This window comes from Fringilla coelebs, assembly GCF_963513975.1.
Source record: "Fringilla coelebs genome assembly, chromosome: 1".
Lineage (NCBI taxonomy): Eukaryota > Metazoa > Chordata > Aves > Passeriformes > Fringillidae > Fringilla > Fringilla coelebs.
In genome coordinates this window covers 143,596,372-143,612,979 of record NC_140028.1, presented here as the reverse complement: position 1 = coordinate 143,612,979, position 16,608 = coordinate 143,596,372, and the positions used below count along the sequence as shown (strand labels likewise).

The following is a 16,608-nucleotide window of genomic DNA, read 5'->3' as shown; positions in this document are numbered from 1 at the left end:
AGTCTGCTAAGAATCTCTCAGAGCTGAAGTCCACATAACCTGAAAAGATCTGATCCATTAAAATGTCATATTTTGCATAAAGTATTACAACACAGAATGATAAAACCACCCAGACAAAATCTCTCTTACATATAGGACAAAATTGGTCTGCCTAGCAATTAACTGTTCTCTTGCAAAAAAACCAATCACCAAATATCTAAGTTACTATTTTTTGCATTTGCTTAAAACCCCAAGACCAAAAAAGAATGTCATTATTTTTCAGATTTCACCAGTTTAGGTATCTCTTAAACCACAGTAATGATCATCAGGTCATGTATTTCTACAGCATTAAGGTTATTCTTGCACATACAGGAACTGTGCCCAGGAAAAAATAATCCAAGAACAACAACATGAACAACATATGGGCCTTGTTAAACCAAAAATGACTGAACTTGATTACCTCGTCTAGAAGACGCTCCTTTTCAACTTCAATTAAATCAATCATCAAACTAGAGAAATAGAGAAAAAGAAGTAGTATTTTAGCCAAGAAACAAAAGATCTAGCACAGAACTCAAGCACCATCCCTGTGCTTGCTGAGTACCCACCACTGAGATCAAAAGAGCAGAATACTATTCTTTTAGCACCTCAGAAAAGGAGAAGCAGGGAATGAAACAGCTGAGCAAGGATGAGTTCAGGATTTCAGGAAAATGCCTGCACTAGAACCCATTTTGTAACCACGAGGGCAACTGGCACAATATAACTCACATATATATGACCCAACTCACAAAACAGAGCACATCCAAACTACCCACTGGAAATAGCACCTATGACCAAATTCATGCTTTGGCAGTGTCTGGGAGAATTCTAGTTCACACAAGCTAAAAATGTAGCAGGTAATGAATCTGCTAAAAATGAAACAGACCTGACACCTGCATGCCAGTGCATGAACATTTGTCTGGCTTTTTATTTTATTAGTACTGATGTACACATTACATCACTTCCTCCTCCCATCACTTCAGTGTAAGATCAGGGAAGTGCAAAGAAAATGAAGCCTTTGTACTGCCTACTTCTTAATTTTAATGACAAGTAGGTACTGTTGCTCCTGTTAAGAGAGAAGGAGCTGGAAAGGCAAAGGAGCTCTAGCTGTATGGAAGGCAACCATGGGAAGTTCCAAAACTCTTCAAGAAATAAAGGTGACAAATTACTGGAGAAAGAAGCTGGCTAAACCCCTGAAATGTTTGAGTCAATACCTATGGAGTCAAAGAGTGAGTCATGTTTGTAAATGCATTACAGAAAAATTTTTTTCTTTAATCAAATTGTTAAGATAGCTCTTAAGAGGAAAAACAAACTCAAGACAGTCATTTAGAAGCTATGAAGATGAAGAAGATACAGAGGTATAAAACTATATTAACTTTGCCTGAAGAAAGAATTAAGACTTAGTGCTAGCTCACAGACATTAAAGAAGCTAGGGCACAATTCTGGGTACCCACAATACTCACCTGTTTTTTTCAGAAAAGATGTAAACATATAGATGTTTACATCTCCCCAAGCACATTTGCATATAAATGTATTTACATACATGAAGTAGTTAGGGAATTACTTACTACCAAGATAATTGATTTATAAATACAATTAGATAGAAGAACAACTGCAATAAAATAAAAATAATAACTAATAAGAAAAATTACAATATTTAATCTCTTTCCAATACCTACAAACATATTCTCCATAACATTTACCTCCCCAGGAAGTCATCTTTATCTGGATCTTCATCAAAGAGCTCAATCTCTAGCTCCTGTCCTGGATGTTCATACACTAATGCCTGGAAGTTCATTGAGAGGGCATTATCAGTAAAACTGACCAGCTTGGTTAAATGGCATCATAACAGTAAAACACTGAGCTGCAGTAGCTTTGTACAATAAAATACATTAGTAAGAAAATGCTTTAAAAAATTGCAATTTAATGAGTAGAGCAATTTTGAGAGCTTTTCAGATAAAATTTGTCAATGTTAGCTCTAAAAGCCCAAACTACTTTTTCAGAATTACTGATGCTCAGTCTAGACAAAAAGAAAAAAAAAAAGTATATAAATAAAGTAAGAACTTCTGTTTTGTTACAGAACTTTGGGCTTCTAGAGGGAGACATCAAGAAGCTTCTTAAGGACACCCCCAAAATAACCTCTTTAACAAAAGAAAGAGGGTATTTCTTCTTTTGTTTCTTCCATAAAGAAAAACATACAAGGTATTTTTATTGGTTATACCTCATAAACTTCATTCCATTTTGGATTGAGATTTTCTTTGATGACCTTGCTTTGGAAAATTTGGTTGCCCACACGGATGATTCCATAAGGATCTGACTTTCCTTTGACAATTCCTTTTAGATAATTATCTTTCCCCTCTAGATCCTGAGCTTCAATAAAGTGTATCCTTAGAACACCCTGAAAAAAGAAAAGATGAGTTTGTATAGTAATCTGAAAGCTTCCATGTCATCACAATTTACACAAAGATGTTTTATAATTTCCATTGCCATTTCCTCTACACGAAACTTATTTTGGACATACTGTAAATAGAAGATATCAGTGATGATCCACACACCCAACAGACATAGCACTCAAGAGACTCCTGAAAAGAAAAACTGTCATCACCCATCAGAAACATGCCAGTTACATCAAGAAATATCAGGTTTCTGGAAGTGAGTAGCAAAAAAGAGCAACAGCTGTTTCCTGAAGCACACTAATAGTAATTTTCCATGAAACATAAAACACATGCTACTTTTTTTTATGTATACAGTTAAACTAGATTGTAGCAATCTAGTGATTGTAAAAGTAATAATTTTAAGATTTAAAAAAAAGAATAAATAAATCTTTCTTGGTGTTCTTTTGAAACATTAACTTCACAGAAATTGTTTATAAATTAAATCACCTATTATCAGTGATCGAATTCACAGCAACTTGTACCAGTGAAGTAACTGTATTTCAAAATTCCTCCAGATTGCCTTGAACAGTTACTACAGAAGAAACTAAATGCCCAATTATTGCTGTTAACAGAAACCTGCTTACCTTTGGTATAGGAAACCTCAGCTGAGCAATCTGCACTTCACTGACCAGGGGGACTGTAATTCTATTTGGAAGGACCAAGTAGTTGGATATGATATCCAATATTATTGTATCTGATAAGCCACTGTTGGAGAAAAGAATCCTCAGTTACTTCAAAATAATATTCCTTTTGCTGCTTAACAACCCAAATGGAGAAAATATTTGCCTTCCTGGGAGAGCAGAAGACACATCTGGTTTGTAAACTTCAAGGATTCTTGCCCAAACGGCCACCAGGTGGAAGCAGCAGACACTGAACAGCAGAAACTGCAGGGATGAATATAGACTTCCCAATTCCCTGCCACAGTCAAATTTCCCCCTCAGCCCTGCCTTTTAAAAGCAGCCTGGGCAAAAGGCTATTGCATAAGTGCTCTTGCCTCTAATGCATACAACCGAGCAGATGGTAACTGTTTAATTACTTTTGTACTTCAATAATGATTTATCTGTCCTTGCAAGTCTGGCTACCCCTTCCCGTATTGTTATGAAACCACTTGTCCTCTTGAGCTGGGAGAACCATCACTTAAACCACAGACACACAGAACACAACGTGTAAAACACAGTAAAATGTAGCCTAGGGAAGCAAAACTGGTTTTGTTCAGTGAAAAGGGAGTGGCAGTGCAACCACACTGGTAAGGAAACACATAAAACCCAACCCCACACCCCTCCACAAACACAAAGAGAACAATTTTCTAAGCTACAAGGTCACCCAGCTCAGGTCTGAACTGACAACAAATCATTGTCAGACCAACAGCACCGGTTGCACACATTGCCTACACAGGCAGAAGGCAGAACACAGAACACAAGCACCCAGGGCATCCCAGGAGGGTGTACAAAGGTTCAGAGAGATCATTACAACAACACTTGAGATACTCTGAACTGCACAGGGACATTCTCACTATCACATATCACTCACTGTGATTTCTCCTCCTAAATACACACCATGATTCCCTTTTTACAGTCTTTGTGAAATCAAGATGCAGATAATGTTTGATTACTTTGAACATTTTTTGGATAAAGCACTTCTGTGTGAGCACCTTGTGAAGTCTTCTAAGACTGAATCTGATGCTGGGAATAGCTCTGACTCAAGAGCTAGCATATAAAGCACAAAAGCTGCAGTGAAACATGATATGTGTTACAGTTTCATTTGGAAAGAAAATGTAGTGGTGAGCAATTAACATTATGCTAGAGATGGGCAACAGAAGAAGCCCATTAAATACAATCTGGCCCACTAGAAATGCACACTGATTTTCATGCCAGAGATTTGAAACCTGAGCAGCCTGCAAGGCCTTGGCTGCCCACTTCCACTGGAAATCCAGGTAACTACAATACATGATGGAGCATGGCTGACTTTGTAATGGTACTCAGAACAACAGGAACAGGAGCTCAAGGCTGCATCAAAGCAATGGACAGGTCTGTGCAGGCTTCTGGTTAGAAAGAATAAACAGTGGATAGTGATAAGATACTGCTCAGAAGAAAAAACTTTGAGTCAATTCCCATGTGCCCTAAAGAGTCTTCTTTCCCCTCCCTTTCATGCAGAGCTTATCCAGTCAAATTTACAGAGGTTGTCATTCTATGTGAACCCTAGAAATTCAGTTTCAGTAAATTTTAAGACAAATACAAGATAATCATGTTATCTGAAGAGTAGCTTCACTCAGCTATCATTTTAACATACTGCTTTTCAAACTTTAAAGTTCATTTTTGTCAACCATCTCGTTTTCAATTTATGCTCTCTGAAATGAGCCAAGAAAATAGAATTCATTATTTTGTCAAGAGGTGACAAAAAATTTGAAGATAAACATCTCAACCAGGCTTAACATTAAAAGGAAAAGAAAAACCAAACCCAAGCTGAAAAATCAAACACAAGCAACAATCACACTTTTAAAAATTCAAGTCTAATGACAAAACTCTAGTATAGAGGTCAGGTAAGCTTTTTTGTTCCTGCTTCTGTTAGTGTCCCTACTTGGCAAAAAGAGAAAGCTCTGCATTTATGCTCAGTCCCTTAAGAACAAATGACTAATGGAGAAAAGCAACTGACAGAAAGCAAAGGAGCTGTGCTAGGAAAGCAATGGTACCAGAGCTTGCCCTGCTCTTCTCTAGTGCTTCCTTAAGATCACAAACTTTATGTGATCACAGGCATAAATAAACCTACTCTGGACTAGCATAAGGTCCAGAGACTCACTAATGTTCAAATAGAGCTACAGCAAATCTCCTTAAATAAAAGAAACACAGCCCAAGCACTGGGAGGACTCAGAATCCTTTATGCCAGAACCAAACCCCAACTGACTCCAGAGGTCAGTCTCATCATTTTATCCCAACACTACTACTTGAATTTCACTAAAACACCTGAGAAAAATGAGGCAGCATTAATGAAGTTTCACCAGGTTTTACACAGAGAAACTGAACTCCTAGAATGTAGCAGATACCCTAACTTTAAATATGGAGCTGAAAAAGAACACTGAAGATTGTACACAACCAACTAATTAATTAAATTAATTCTAAAACAACATGATGCTTTCAAGCTGTTTAAATCTCATCTAGTATTAGCCAGCTGGGGTGCACTTGGATGCAAAGTATTCCTCATGAATACGAGGCAAAAACGACAATCTTTTGCATTTTTTGTTATCTAAAGTAAGTGGACTGATCTATGGAAAAGAGAGACAAAACCCTGCAAGCAACAGAGAAAAATGCATTAAAATAAACCTTTATGTTGATGCATCATTTAAAAAATCTTCCTAAGATCAAAAAACTTTAGTCAATGATTCTATGCACAATTATTTTCTCAGTTCAAAAAAATGAAAGAAGTGTGCAATGGTGCAATGTTTCACATAGCTTATTAGACTGTCTCCAAAAGCTCAATTTCATCGTAGAAAAATAACTGTTAGTTGTTGCCTACTCTTTTGTATTGCTCTCTACTTAGCTCTACTTAATTTTTATCAATTTTATCAGCTGTGTATTTTTCCTGTGCTATCTTTATTCATACTGCAGAGACAGCAAATTTCTGACTGCATTGAGTGTTTTCACTGTATCTCAAGCAATCCAAACATCTTCCTATCATCCACATCCCCTCTTGAAAGCACCTGAATATTCTCACAGCCTGGCTCCTCCTCACAGAGATTTTCATTCCATCTCTCCACAAGCTATACTAATGATGGAATATGAATTACTTGTGTGTCCTTCTCCTTGTGGAGTCATATAGGAAAAGCAATGAAAAAACTGTTAACAACTGACAGGGAAGCTTCCAGCAGCTAATGCTGAAATTCAATTAGCAGAAGACATTTGCAAACAGAGTACAAATAAGTTCAGTGTGCAGCCAAAAGTCACAGGACTATAATGGTACCTGTGGTGGCAGCAATCTCTTGTTCATCATTGTTTATAACAACTACAATATGTCAAGTTGTCTGACCAATATACACAACTTATCTATACAGATAAGAAAAACAAATACAGCAGGAAAGAAACCTCTTGGCAAGGCAGAACATGAGTCACCCCAGTTACAGTTACTATAGAAACTATACCACGTCTAGATGGCACTGGTTTGTGCATATGTGGCCAAGTTTGGTTGCTCTGGAAACCATAAACTTGAGACATTTAGGAGACTTTGTTTACATCTGAGGTTTTGTGTTTGCAGTCAGGCAAATATGTAGCAGGATCTGAGTCTCAGGAGCCTAGTAAAGTTAAGTACTAAATGTAAATTTAGTCATGTTATATGAAAAAGGGGATTATTACTCAGGAGCTGTGTATTGGAAGCCATTTTCTCTCACTCATCAAGAAAACCTCTTTCCTCAGAGACAGGCTTGAAACATGAGCAATTCTTGGGGCCATTAACCTACTTAATACAAGTTCTAATTTCAAACTGTTCAGCTGGGATTCCATGCAGTGGCTTCATGTGTCTAAGGAAAGCAAAACTCACTTCAGTCATGCAGTTGATTACTAAGGGATTAATTGAATACCTACATTCAAACTCCTGTTTTGAAACAAAAAAAAATAATTCTGGAGTTAGCCAACTCTTGAGAGTATGGGATCTAATAAAAGGGGTAGTCACAAAATCCAAGTGTGTATCTGATACACCATTATCTCCTTTGCCATTGTCTCCATATTAAAAAGCCCTTGGGTAACTATTAAAACCTGATAAATATGAATATATTAATGGATTTAACTTTATCAGATTGTAATGACTGAAAGCAGCCTGATTTGCACCTCTATTGATGCTTTTTATTTGGGATTTTAGCATGTGGTATTTATTAGGAAATGCTCTGAATAAGCTAAGTTATTTATAGCTATATACAGTCAATATTTTGGTACTCCACTTGATCGTCACACAATAAACTGAAAGCTTTAAAAGTAAACACTTGAAGATACAAGAAACTTTATGTAGTTTGACTAATCTTAAGGTATTTCTCACAACCTTTACACAAGCAAATAGAGATGGATTGGCATACAAAGCCAAGAACCAAGATGTCATGAACCCACTTGCATGAAAGCAAGGTTCTGTGTCTTTCAAAGGAGATGGCAGATAGGAAACTCACAAGATTCTGGAAACGCTGAGAACACTAAAAGAAGTACATTACAAATTATAATTTCAACATATTTTTAACAAGACCTACTAGGTATACTTTTGGCCTACTTTGACTTGTGGTGAAATCACTACCTTCTGCAAATTGAGCAATTTCATATAATTCTACATTAAGAGAGAACTGCTCAGTCATCTAACCTAGAAATTATTCAATTGATGGTCTTGAGATTTTCTGGCCTTTACTGGGGTGCAGATATATCAAACACTGCTTTAGGTATACTCACTTCAGTCCTGGAACATCCAGAAGATTGGTCAGTCCAGTCCAATTAATTTCCAAAAGCTGTGAATTGCAGAGAAAAGAGGGAGGGGGGAAAAAATGAGAAAAGAAAAGCAGCTTAGAATTGGTAACACTGAAGAAATAAACACAAATGTTACAGAGTCTGATCAGTGGGGAATTAAACAGTTTCCAGGATTTTCTTAAACAAACAAAACAACCCTCTTCCATTCTTAAGAATTTTTAGACACATTTTTTAAAAGTTATAAAAAGTTTCATCATTCTCTTATCCATTCTTCCACCATTCATATAAATACACACCCCCCAATACACACAAATACATAGGATCTACTCTGTACAACCCATATAAAATAATGAAATGTGGTCCTATCTTCTGGAGAAATATTTCTGGAGTCACCATAGACCTGTTAGAGATGAACTGTCATTAACATGAATTTGCAAATTAAAATAAACTGAAAGAATCCCACGTGAGACCAGGAAAAAAGAGATCTAAAAGACACAGCCAAGAGAAAGAATGAAGAATTGGGATTAAGAAGGGGGCAGGAAGATGTGATAACAGGTTGTAAACATAAAAGACTGTTTTCAAGGCACAAGTTCATTGTATCACTGATAAAGAAGAAAGGTATCAACAGGATTAAGTATCAAAGAGAGAAAAATCTTCAGAAATAATTAAAAGGAATAACTCATGGCTAGGTCATGCATACTTTCTTCACTGAAAATCTTTGCAGAATATTATGCTGCATAAAGGTACCTATTCTGTTTCAAGATTGCTGGCATTAAAAACCAATTTTAAACATCCTTTTTGATCCTATAATATTGTAATTCTAGATAACAAAACCAACAGGCCTGAGTTCCCTTAGTTCTCTCTTCACTGAATTATTTCAATTAATGTCAGAAGTTATCACAGTATTTAAGCAAACACATAAACCCAAACCCACCCAGTTACCACCATGTTTCCAAATCCAACTCACCTAATCTAAGTATAACTGCATGAGAAAATTATTTTGATATTCCTCAGTTAAGAACCTAATTGAGGTAGTTCAGGTAAATGTTAAAACAAAACAACAAACCTCTACAAGAACAAATCTTGTATATTTTCAGAGACAAGAATCATCACCCTACCTTCACTTTCTTTTTTAAAAATAGCACATACCATTCTTTTACAAAGGATCTATTAATAGTTTAATTAGTGATTTCCTTTGCAAATACTTCCAGTAAAGATAACACATAACAGATTTACTCATATAAGGAGCATTGTTACTTAATATACTTTTTAAATGGTGGCAAATACTTCAACAATGTTACCTATGAACAATATTACCAGGCCTACCTGTAACAAACAATTAAGCAGGGAAAAAGGAAATCATGATCCTTCCAAGGAAAAAAGTAAGATGTAATAACCAGACATTCCAGAACAAAAGGCAACACAAATAATGAGACCTACTGCAAGAATCTACATGAGCACCATGCCCTTGCCACAAGCAGGGCTCAGGCTCTCCTGGGCATCATGAAGATACTTAAGGGACTGGAGCATGATGTCATGAGAGATGCCCACTACCTTCATTATTTTTGTGGCCTTCCACTGGATTTATTCCAGCATGTCCCTGTCTCTACTGGACTGGGGAACTCCACACTGCACTCCAGATGTGCCTCACCAGTGCTGTGGAGAATGGAAAAATCTCCCTCAACCAGCTGGCAACGCTTCTCCTACTGCAGCCCAGGATGCTGTTAACCTTCTTTGCCATAAGTGCACATTTCTGACTTCTGTTCCCCTTTCTGTCCAACTGAACAGCCCATATCTTCTTCAGCAAAGCTGCTTTCCAGACAGACAGCCCCCAGCCTGACATGGGAGACAGAGTTATTCCTCTCTAGGAACAAGACTTTACATTTCCATCTGTTGAACTTTATGAGATTCCTGTTGGCACATTTCTCCAGCTTGTCAAAGCCCCTCTAAACAGCAGTACAACTATCAGGTGTATCGAGCACTCCTTCCAGTTTTAAGCAAGCAAACTTGCTGAGAGCACACTCTGTCCCAGCATCCAGGACAGCCATGAATTTGTGCTGGCCCCAGCTTTTACCTCAGGGTAAATCACTACTGATGGTCCTCCAGCTCAACTTCATGTTGCTGACCACAACTCACTGAGCCTGAAGAGTTTAGCCACTCTTCAACCAAGCTGTCCATTTATCTACTCTGTACTTAGCAGTTTACCTAGGAGGATGTTGCACAGGGCTGTGTCAAAAGCCTTACTGAAGTCAAGGTAAGCTGCATCCATAGTTCCTCCCTCATCCACCCAGCCAGCCTTCTGATCACAGAGGGTCATTGGCTTGGTTTCCATGACTTCCTGCTCATGGCTTCCTCCTGGCTACTCCCGATCACTTTCTTGTCTCCTCAAGCTTACCAGCAGGAGGGAGCTCACCACCTGAGCTGCTGTGCCCTTGAACTGCCTCCAGAGCCATGCTCAGTCACCTTTCACGCTTTCCAGATCTCCCCTGAAGTGGTGTTGATCCCCACGTGGAAGAGCAGCAGTGGGTAATGGTCTGAGGCCAGACAAGCTGTAACAACATGCTGAACCTGAGGTCCAGGCAAGCACAAACCTCAAGAGAAAACAGGTCAGGATGGCCCATGGGGCCAGGAGTCTCTCAGAAGTGAGCACCTCCCCCTTTCTCCTGGTGCTTCAGTGCAGTTCAGGCTCTGCTGGCTTGGATGCTCCCAGGCTCTTCTCTGCTACACTGGCCCCAAATCTGTTCCACAGCTGCAAATCTGCAGATGGGGTAGGAGTCATCTTCCTTGGGGCAGAAAATTTCCATCTTTCCCTATCATGGAATAATTCCACCTAGTAGTTTCTCCAGAAAATCAGAGATCCTGTTTCAGACGTCCCCTCTCTACAGAGAGTCACCCTATGTGAGGGAAACTAAACTCAGACTAAGCCAACTACCTGATCATATACATTTGTTAGGGATGAAACCTGACTGTAAGAATCTAAAGTGAAAAAATTCTTCAAAAGTTCTACAGAGATTGCTGACTTTCTTGACTGATTCCTTCTTTAGGTGAAAGCACAAAGCTATCACTAGCTGCAGGACCACTTTGTATTCAGTGTCTTTTTTTGAAGTACCTCATTTACAACTAGCTTTGCCCACTTTCTATTAGAGTACTAACAGGTTTTTAGTGAGAAAAGGTTAATGCTCATCTATTTATGGAATACTAGCAAGGCTAAATGGAAGTAACACCTTTCAGAAGAGAATAAGGTCTTAGCTACAACCCATACTGTATACTGAACAGTCTTTTTTTTTCTTTGAGGTGCTGTAATTTTTTTTTCTACACGATTATCAATTTAAAGCTATGAGATTTTTAATTTCCAAATGTAAAAAAAACCCTTGTTGAAAAGAATTTGTTGCAAAATGGATTCTTTTACACCGGTATGTAATCCTTAGTTGTACAGCTCTACAAAAACAAACAATGAGCTAGAACACAGAACATTTTCATTTAGGAAAACTAAGACTGCACTTTAAAAAATAATTGTGCAAATTATTAGTACATGTTCTCAAATCTCCTCCTTATCTTAAATCTGAAAAAAAAAATTAAGAAATAAATAATTGAACCAGGATGAAAAGTCCAACTTAGTGTGAATAATTTCAGTTTTATACTACTTCCTCAATCATGCAAACCCACAGATGTTTAAGTAATATAGCAAACAAGTGGCTTGGTAGTAGCTGATAAGACTAACCACAAATTGAGTATTCAGACTAATTCTCTTGTTCTAATCACAAGTTTTGACTGTACATTATGAGACACTTTAAAAAGCTATGCAGTCTACCAAGCTTCTAGAAGAATTAATTTTATACTGTTTTAAGACAAAGAACGCAGTTTATTATATGATTTATTTTTTCTTTATTCATAGGAAAAATAGAAGGAAATGGACACCATAAATACCTTCCAAAAGTGGTCCCTATCCTGAGGTGCTCATACCTGCATCCTGTATTTAACAGTTTTACATAACCATATTTTCAGATTAAATAGCAAATGAGAAAAGATTTGCATTTCCTTTTGTTTTCATATTTTATTCAGTGTACTGCATACAACAATTAACACAGGAAGTCCTGTGCTGTCTCCTAAACAGACTTCACTGAATAAATGCATTGAGCAATGCATGTTGAAATTCAACATTGGGAAACATCTCCTGCACTGGACTGAAACATTTATCACAGTGGTTTCTGTATTAACTGCCACAGCCCAAAAGAAAGCCAAGAACAACCAAAGAGATGCCACTGAGAAGTGACACTTTGCACTGATGTGACTAAAAAGCATTTCAAAAGGTTGCAACACAGTCTATGAAACAAAACAAGGCCTATGGGACAATTTCACTGTCAATATTTTGATTATTACACACCTCTGCTAAAAAACAAGCCTACCCATTCATTCCATCATCAGTCCTTACAGCATGAAACATGGAAAAACAATTACACAGAAAACCCAAGATGTCTGCCATTAAGAGTGGTCATTTAGAAAAGAAATACATGTAATACCAGAAATTCTCTTCATCCATTTAATGTACAGGAATAAAGACAAATTCAGAAATGTTAAAAAAATCCTCTTCCATTTGAAGCTGAAGCTCAGAAATTAAAAAAACATTATTACAGCTAAGGACTTTACAGGGTTATTAAAAAAGCTTTGCAAATAAATCTTAAGCCATTAAATGTTTTGGAAGGAATATGAGCCTTCAAACTCCTGCCATAATCAAGCTTTCACTGTTTGGGCTTTAAAGGTGAATTCCCCTGTCAGATAAAGTTTGTTGCATTTGCCCACCACAGAGCTTCCTTTCCAGTTCTACCAGAAGTATCCAGCAGTAAAACACACTCTAATCTTGGTCTACAAGGTATTAGGGAGAAATGTTTGTTTTGTTTTCTACTCTTCTGGTTTTTTAGTGTTCTATCTCTCCCTGTCTTCACCCAACCTTTCCTTTCAATCAAGTTGTTTCAAGCCTGCTCTTGGTTTCCAAAAATTATCAGACCTATAATAGATACACTGTTTGCAACTTAAGTGTTTTCCAAAAGGCAACTCAGAAAAAAAAAATCCTTCTATCTGCAAAAGTATAGAAATAACACTGACAGCAGACACACTCACAGCAGAGTGAGAAAAGAGGAGGCAAAAAAACTCTTCATAAGCAGGAGAGAGCCCCCAGCCACAGTCCAGCAAAATAGCAAGAGGTTTTCATTCTGGATTTTGGGCACTGCCAGGCCATGACTTGCTGGAGAAGAACAGGACTCCCTAGCATGTGGTTCTGACAGAATTGTGGTTCTTAGAGCAATGTTGCCATCATAACTAACTTAAGAGTCCTTTGGAGAAAAAGGGAGCAAGCAAAGCACTCCCAGCTGATGAATCTTTTATGAAGCACAAAACCTAAAAACTTTCCGTATTTAAAAAACAGCTTAACAATATGATTTCCTCCTCTGTCACCATTTTAAGCAATGCATAATTCTCTTAGTTTAGCTAAATTCAGAGAATGCCAGCTGGTTCTCAACTAACAGAAAAATTTTCCAGAACACTGGAAAAAACTGTGTGCAGAATTTGTAAGTAAATGAAATTCTGCCAGAAGCCAGAAACGATGCTGCTTTTCCACAACACACTGCAACTAGAGAGGTGATGTGCCTTGCAGACTCTACCAACCAGCTCACTGCACAAAGGCAGGATTCCAGAACTTTCCAATCAAGTAGTCTGTGTGTCGTGTGACTCAAACCTCTTACAATTCTTCCTCTGCTCAGAGAAAACAAATTTCATTATCTGCCTGAAAGCCAGGATATTTGCATCTTACCAAAGCTCTGTACTGACAACTAATGCAAGGCATACTTTGGAAGAGGTTAAAAAATCAGATTAAAAAATAAACCTCTTCAGCCAATAAGAAAAGATAGGCTAAAAACTAATGAGCATCTCTACACACACTGGGTGTTCTCAAGACCCTGGAAACCTTTACAAAGGGAAAAATACATGCTAGAATGTAGCATACACAGGGCCATAAATAAAGTTCACAGAAGTACAAAAAGCAGCCTCTAAACACTGCCAGCTTTGTGGCTTGATTTGGCTGCCATAAACAATACTAATTCTCAGAAGAGAAGCCACAGCATATTTTAAAATGCTGATTAACAACCTCCTGTTAAATGAGTTATGGAAGTGTAAGGCTTTTGTAGGAAAATTCTACTACAGGCCATGAGGATACAACTCCATGGGATAAGGTGTGATTCTTCCCAGGAATGTCTTACAACGAGGGTTCTAACATGCCCTCCCTCCCTCTACTGTTACTTGTGAAAGGCCATACCCAGATATGGTACAATTCATTTGTTAGTAGAGCAAAGCCCATCACCACCTACAACACTAAAGTGGTGGCATTGTTGCAATAATTTAATATGTAATATTATCCAGTGAATCTCCCAGGAAATACACAATAAACTCAACCTCTCAAACAACACTGCATAGAGTAGGTGCTGTAGTGTTCCCACTGGCTGCTGTAGGAAACACAGCATATCTCTGCACACAAATGGTGTTTGAAAGTTTTTCATTGTAACTCTCTGAAGATTTCAATGAGACAACTGCTAGAGAGGTAAGATGTATACTTGAGGGGGTAGAAGACACAGCAGGCAAGTGAGCTGTGGCCAGAAGGAGGATCACAGTTGACTTTGCACAAATCCAGTGCACCTGCTGTTCTCCATAGTGTCAGCTACTCACAGCTTTCTTCAAGCCAACTCTCTCCACTTTCTCTACTCCTTCCTACCCTTTTACCAGTCTGCATTTTGGTTCACACCCTCACATGAGTCTCCTGACTTTAGTGAGCTGGCTCAGGCAACTAAAATACATCTGAAGGACAGGAAACTGGGCATTTCTTATGGTGCTTAATATCCTGCCAGCTGATGTCCCTTAGCCAGCTTCCTCCAGCAACAGAAGTTTCAAAACTGGTGTAAGAGAGACAACAGAATTGAATGGGAGGGCACAGGGAGAAAAGAATAAGGTACTGTGGAAACACCAACTGTGATGGCTCTTAAAACATCCCATAAGCTACCAAAATCTAAAATCACTGAGAAAAAATGTAAGTTATAGTAAGTTTTAAGTATGCTGAGTAGCAGTGCAAATCATTCACTTCATAAGCAACAAGACTAATTCTTAAATATTATTCTAACAGTAGCTGTGCAGGTGTTCCACAAACCTGACAGTCCCACATGCTCTAGAGACATTCCATACATTCTACATAGCCATTTTTTTTATTTCCAGCCATTTCACTGGACTCATTATGGCTGGAAGCACTCCTTTTTGAGCCTAATTTTCATCAGGACTTAAAATTTTGAAAGTCCCATCCAGCCAGTTTTCCAAAGGCAGACAATATTGAGTGAAATTAAACCTTATAAAAAATTAATCTAAGCTACAGGATAGAACCAATCTGTAAAGTGAGTAGAAGGAGAGTAGTACTCAAGTCAGCAAGTGGAAGGCAAAACTGTAAATCTGAAAATGAGAGCTTTGGAAGAGCTGCCCATTTTTCCTGGAAGACATCCTGTTTTTTCCAGCCATTGTTCTTTTTAGAACATTAATATTTTTATGTGTTTGCCTTACTGGGAGGGTTTTGGCTTTTATTAAGAGAAAACGGTTGGGCTAGGACACACCCTCAATTCTGAGTGTGCCACTGAACAAGCTTTTGAAAATTACCCATTTACAGGACAACTATAAGGCATATAAACTTCTAATACTGAACAGCTAATCAAAATAACTATGCACTGATTCATGCTAAAAGTAAAACATTAACTAAAACTTTGAGAACCAACTATCTGGTAAATATACATAATATTAATATAGTGAGAAAATGCAAAAAAATCTCACAAATCCTGACTGCTAATCCAGTGCCACCTTCTCTCTAGCACTGACACTCAGAGATTGACAAGACCACTTCAAATATTAGAATGCACATATTTCCCTTCCTTTATATGTCCTACATATTTGGATTTATAAAATAAACTGATGAAACTTTTAGCACCTTCCTCACAATAACAACAAAACACAGTTTATAGAAAGTTTCATAAGATGTAAGAACTCTTGGAAGATCAAAAACTTTATGTATTACTCAGAAATATGAGACTGGTAAACTCATAGGCCATGTTGCCTTATATAGTCATTAAGTCCAGCAAACAGATGATACAGAGCAAGAGGAATTATTGCCAGTTACTTTAGACTGGAAAATATGAGAACAAAATCTAATGCCAGCTGCCAGCTAATTCCTCTTCCCTTCTAACAAAAATATTTAAGAAAAGCTTTCTTTGGCTGCAGCCATTTGCTCTCTAATAAGAGAAGAGAATTTGGTTCTTGCTATAATAAGCTTTATTTTACATTTTTCTACAGAAGTTAGAAAAATAAACACTGAGAAAATACACTGCAGTGGGGAGAGAAGTCTGTTTGGAAAAAGCTGAACAGTCGTGGATAATTGTCAAAGTTATGGCCTATCTTAGATTATTTTTGAACCATTCACCCTTAGGTTTGCTCAGACATTGACCTCTACCTTAGTTTTTAAATGAAAGGAGGGTGAAAAACACTTTTAGCATTTTTGTAACTGAATACTTTTGGGGAGGGCTTGTCTTTTTAGCCCAAGGTGATACTCTGCTCTATCTACCATCCTTTTTTTGTCCCACTAATAACGTGTCAGGGGTAGGAGAAAAGACAAAATTACTCTGGACAAACTATTTCCCAAAGTTCACAAACTG

At 37.7% G+C, this 16,608-nt stretch overlaps 1 protein-coding gene across 5 annotated transcripts in view; it reads right to left on the bottom strand.

The window, feature by feature from the left end:
- The window catches only part of ESYT2 (extended synaptotagmin 2), an 80,451-nt gene that overhangs the window by 21,774 nt on the left and 42,069 nt on the right, over window positions 1–16,608 (bottom strand). For all 5 annotated transcript variants that reach the window (XM_084210698.1, XM_084210699.1, XM_084210700.1 and 2 more), the window contains exons 7-11: window positions 7,865–7,920; window positions 3,035–3,155; window positions 2,237–2,413; window positions 1,719–1,801; window positions 440–488 (exon numbers count right to left, since the gene is read on the bottom strand). In XM_084210698.1, the coding sequence (XP_084066824.1) occupies window positions 440–488; window positions 1,719–1,801; window positions 2,237–2,413; window positions 3,035–3,155; window positions 7,865–7,920 (486 nt within the window). The remainder of the gene's footprint in view (window positions 1–439; window positions 489–1,718; window positions 1,802–2,236; window positions 2,414–3,034; window positions 3,156–7,864; window positions 7,921–16,608) is intronic.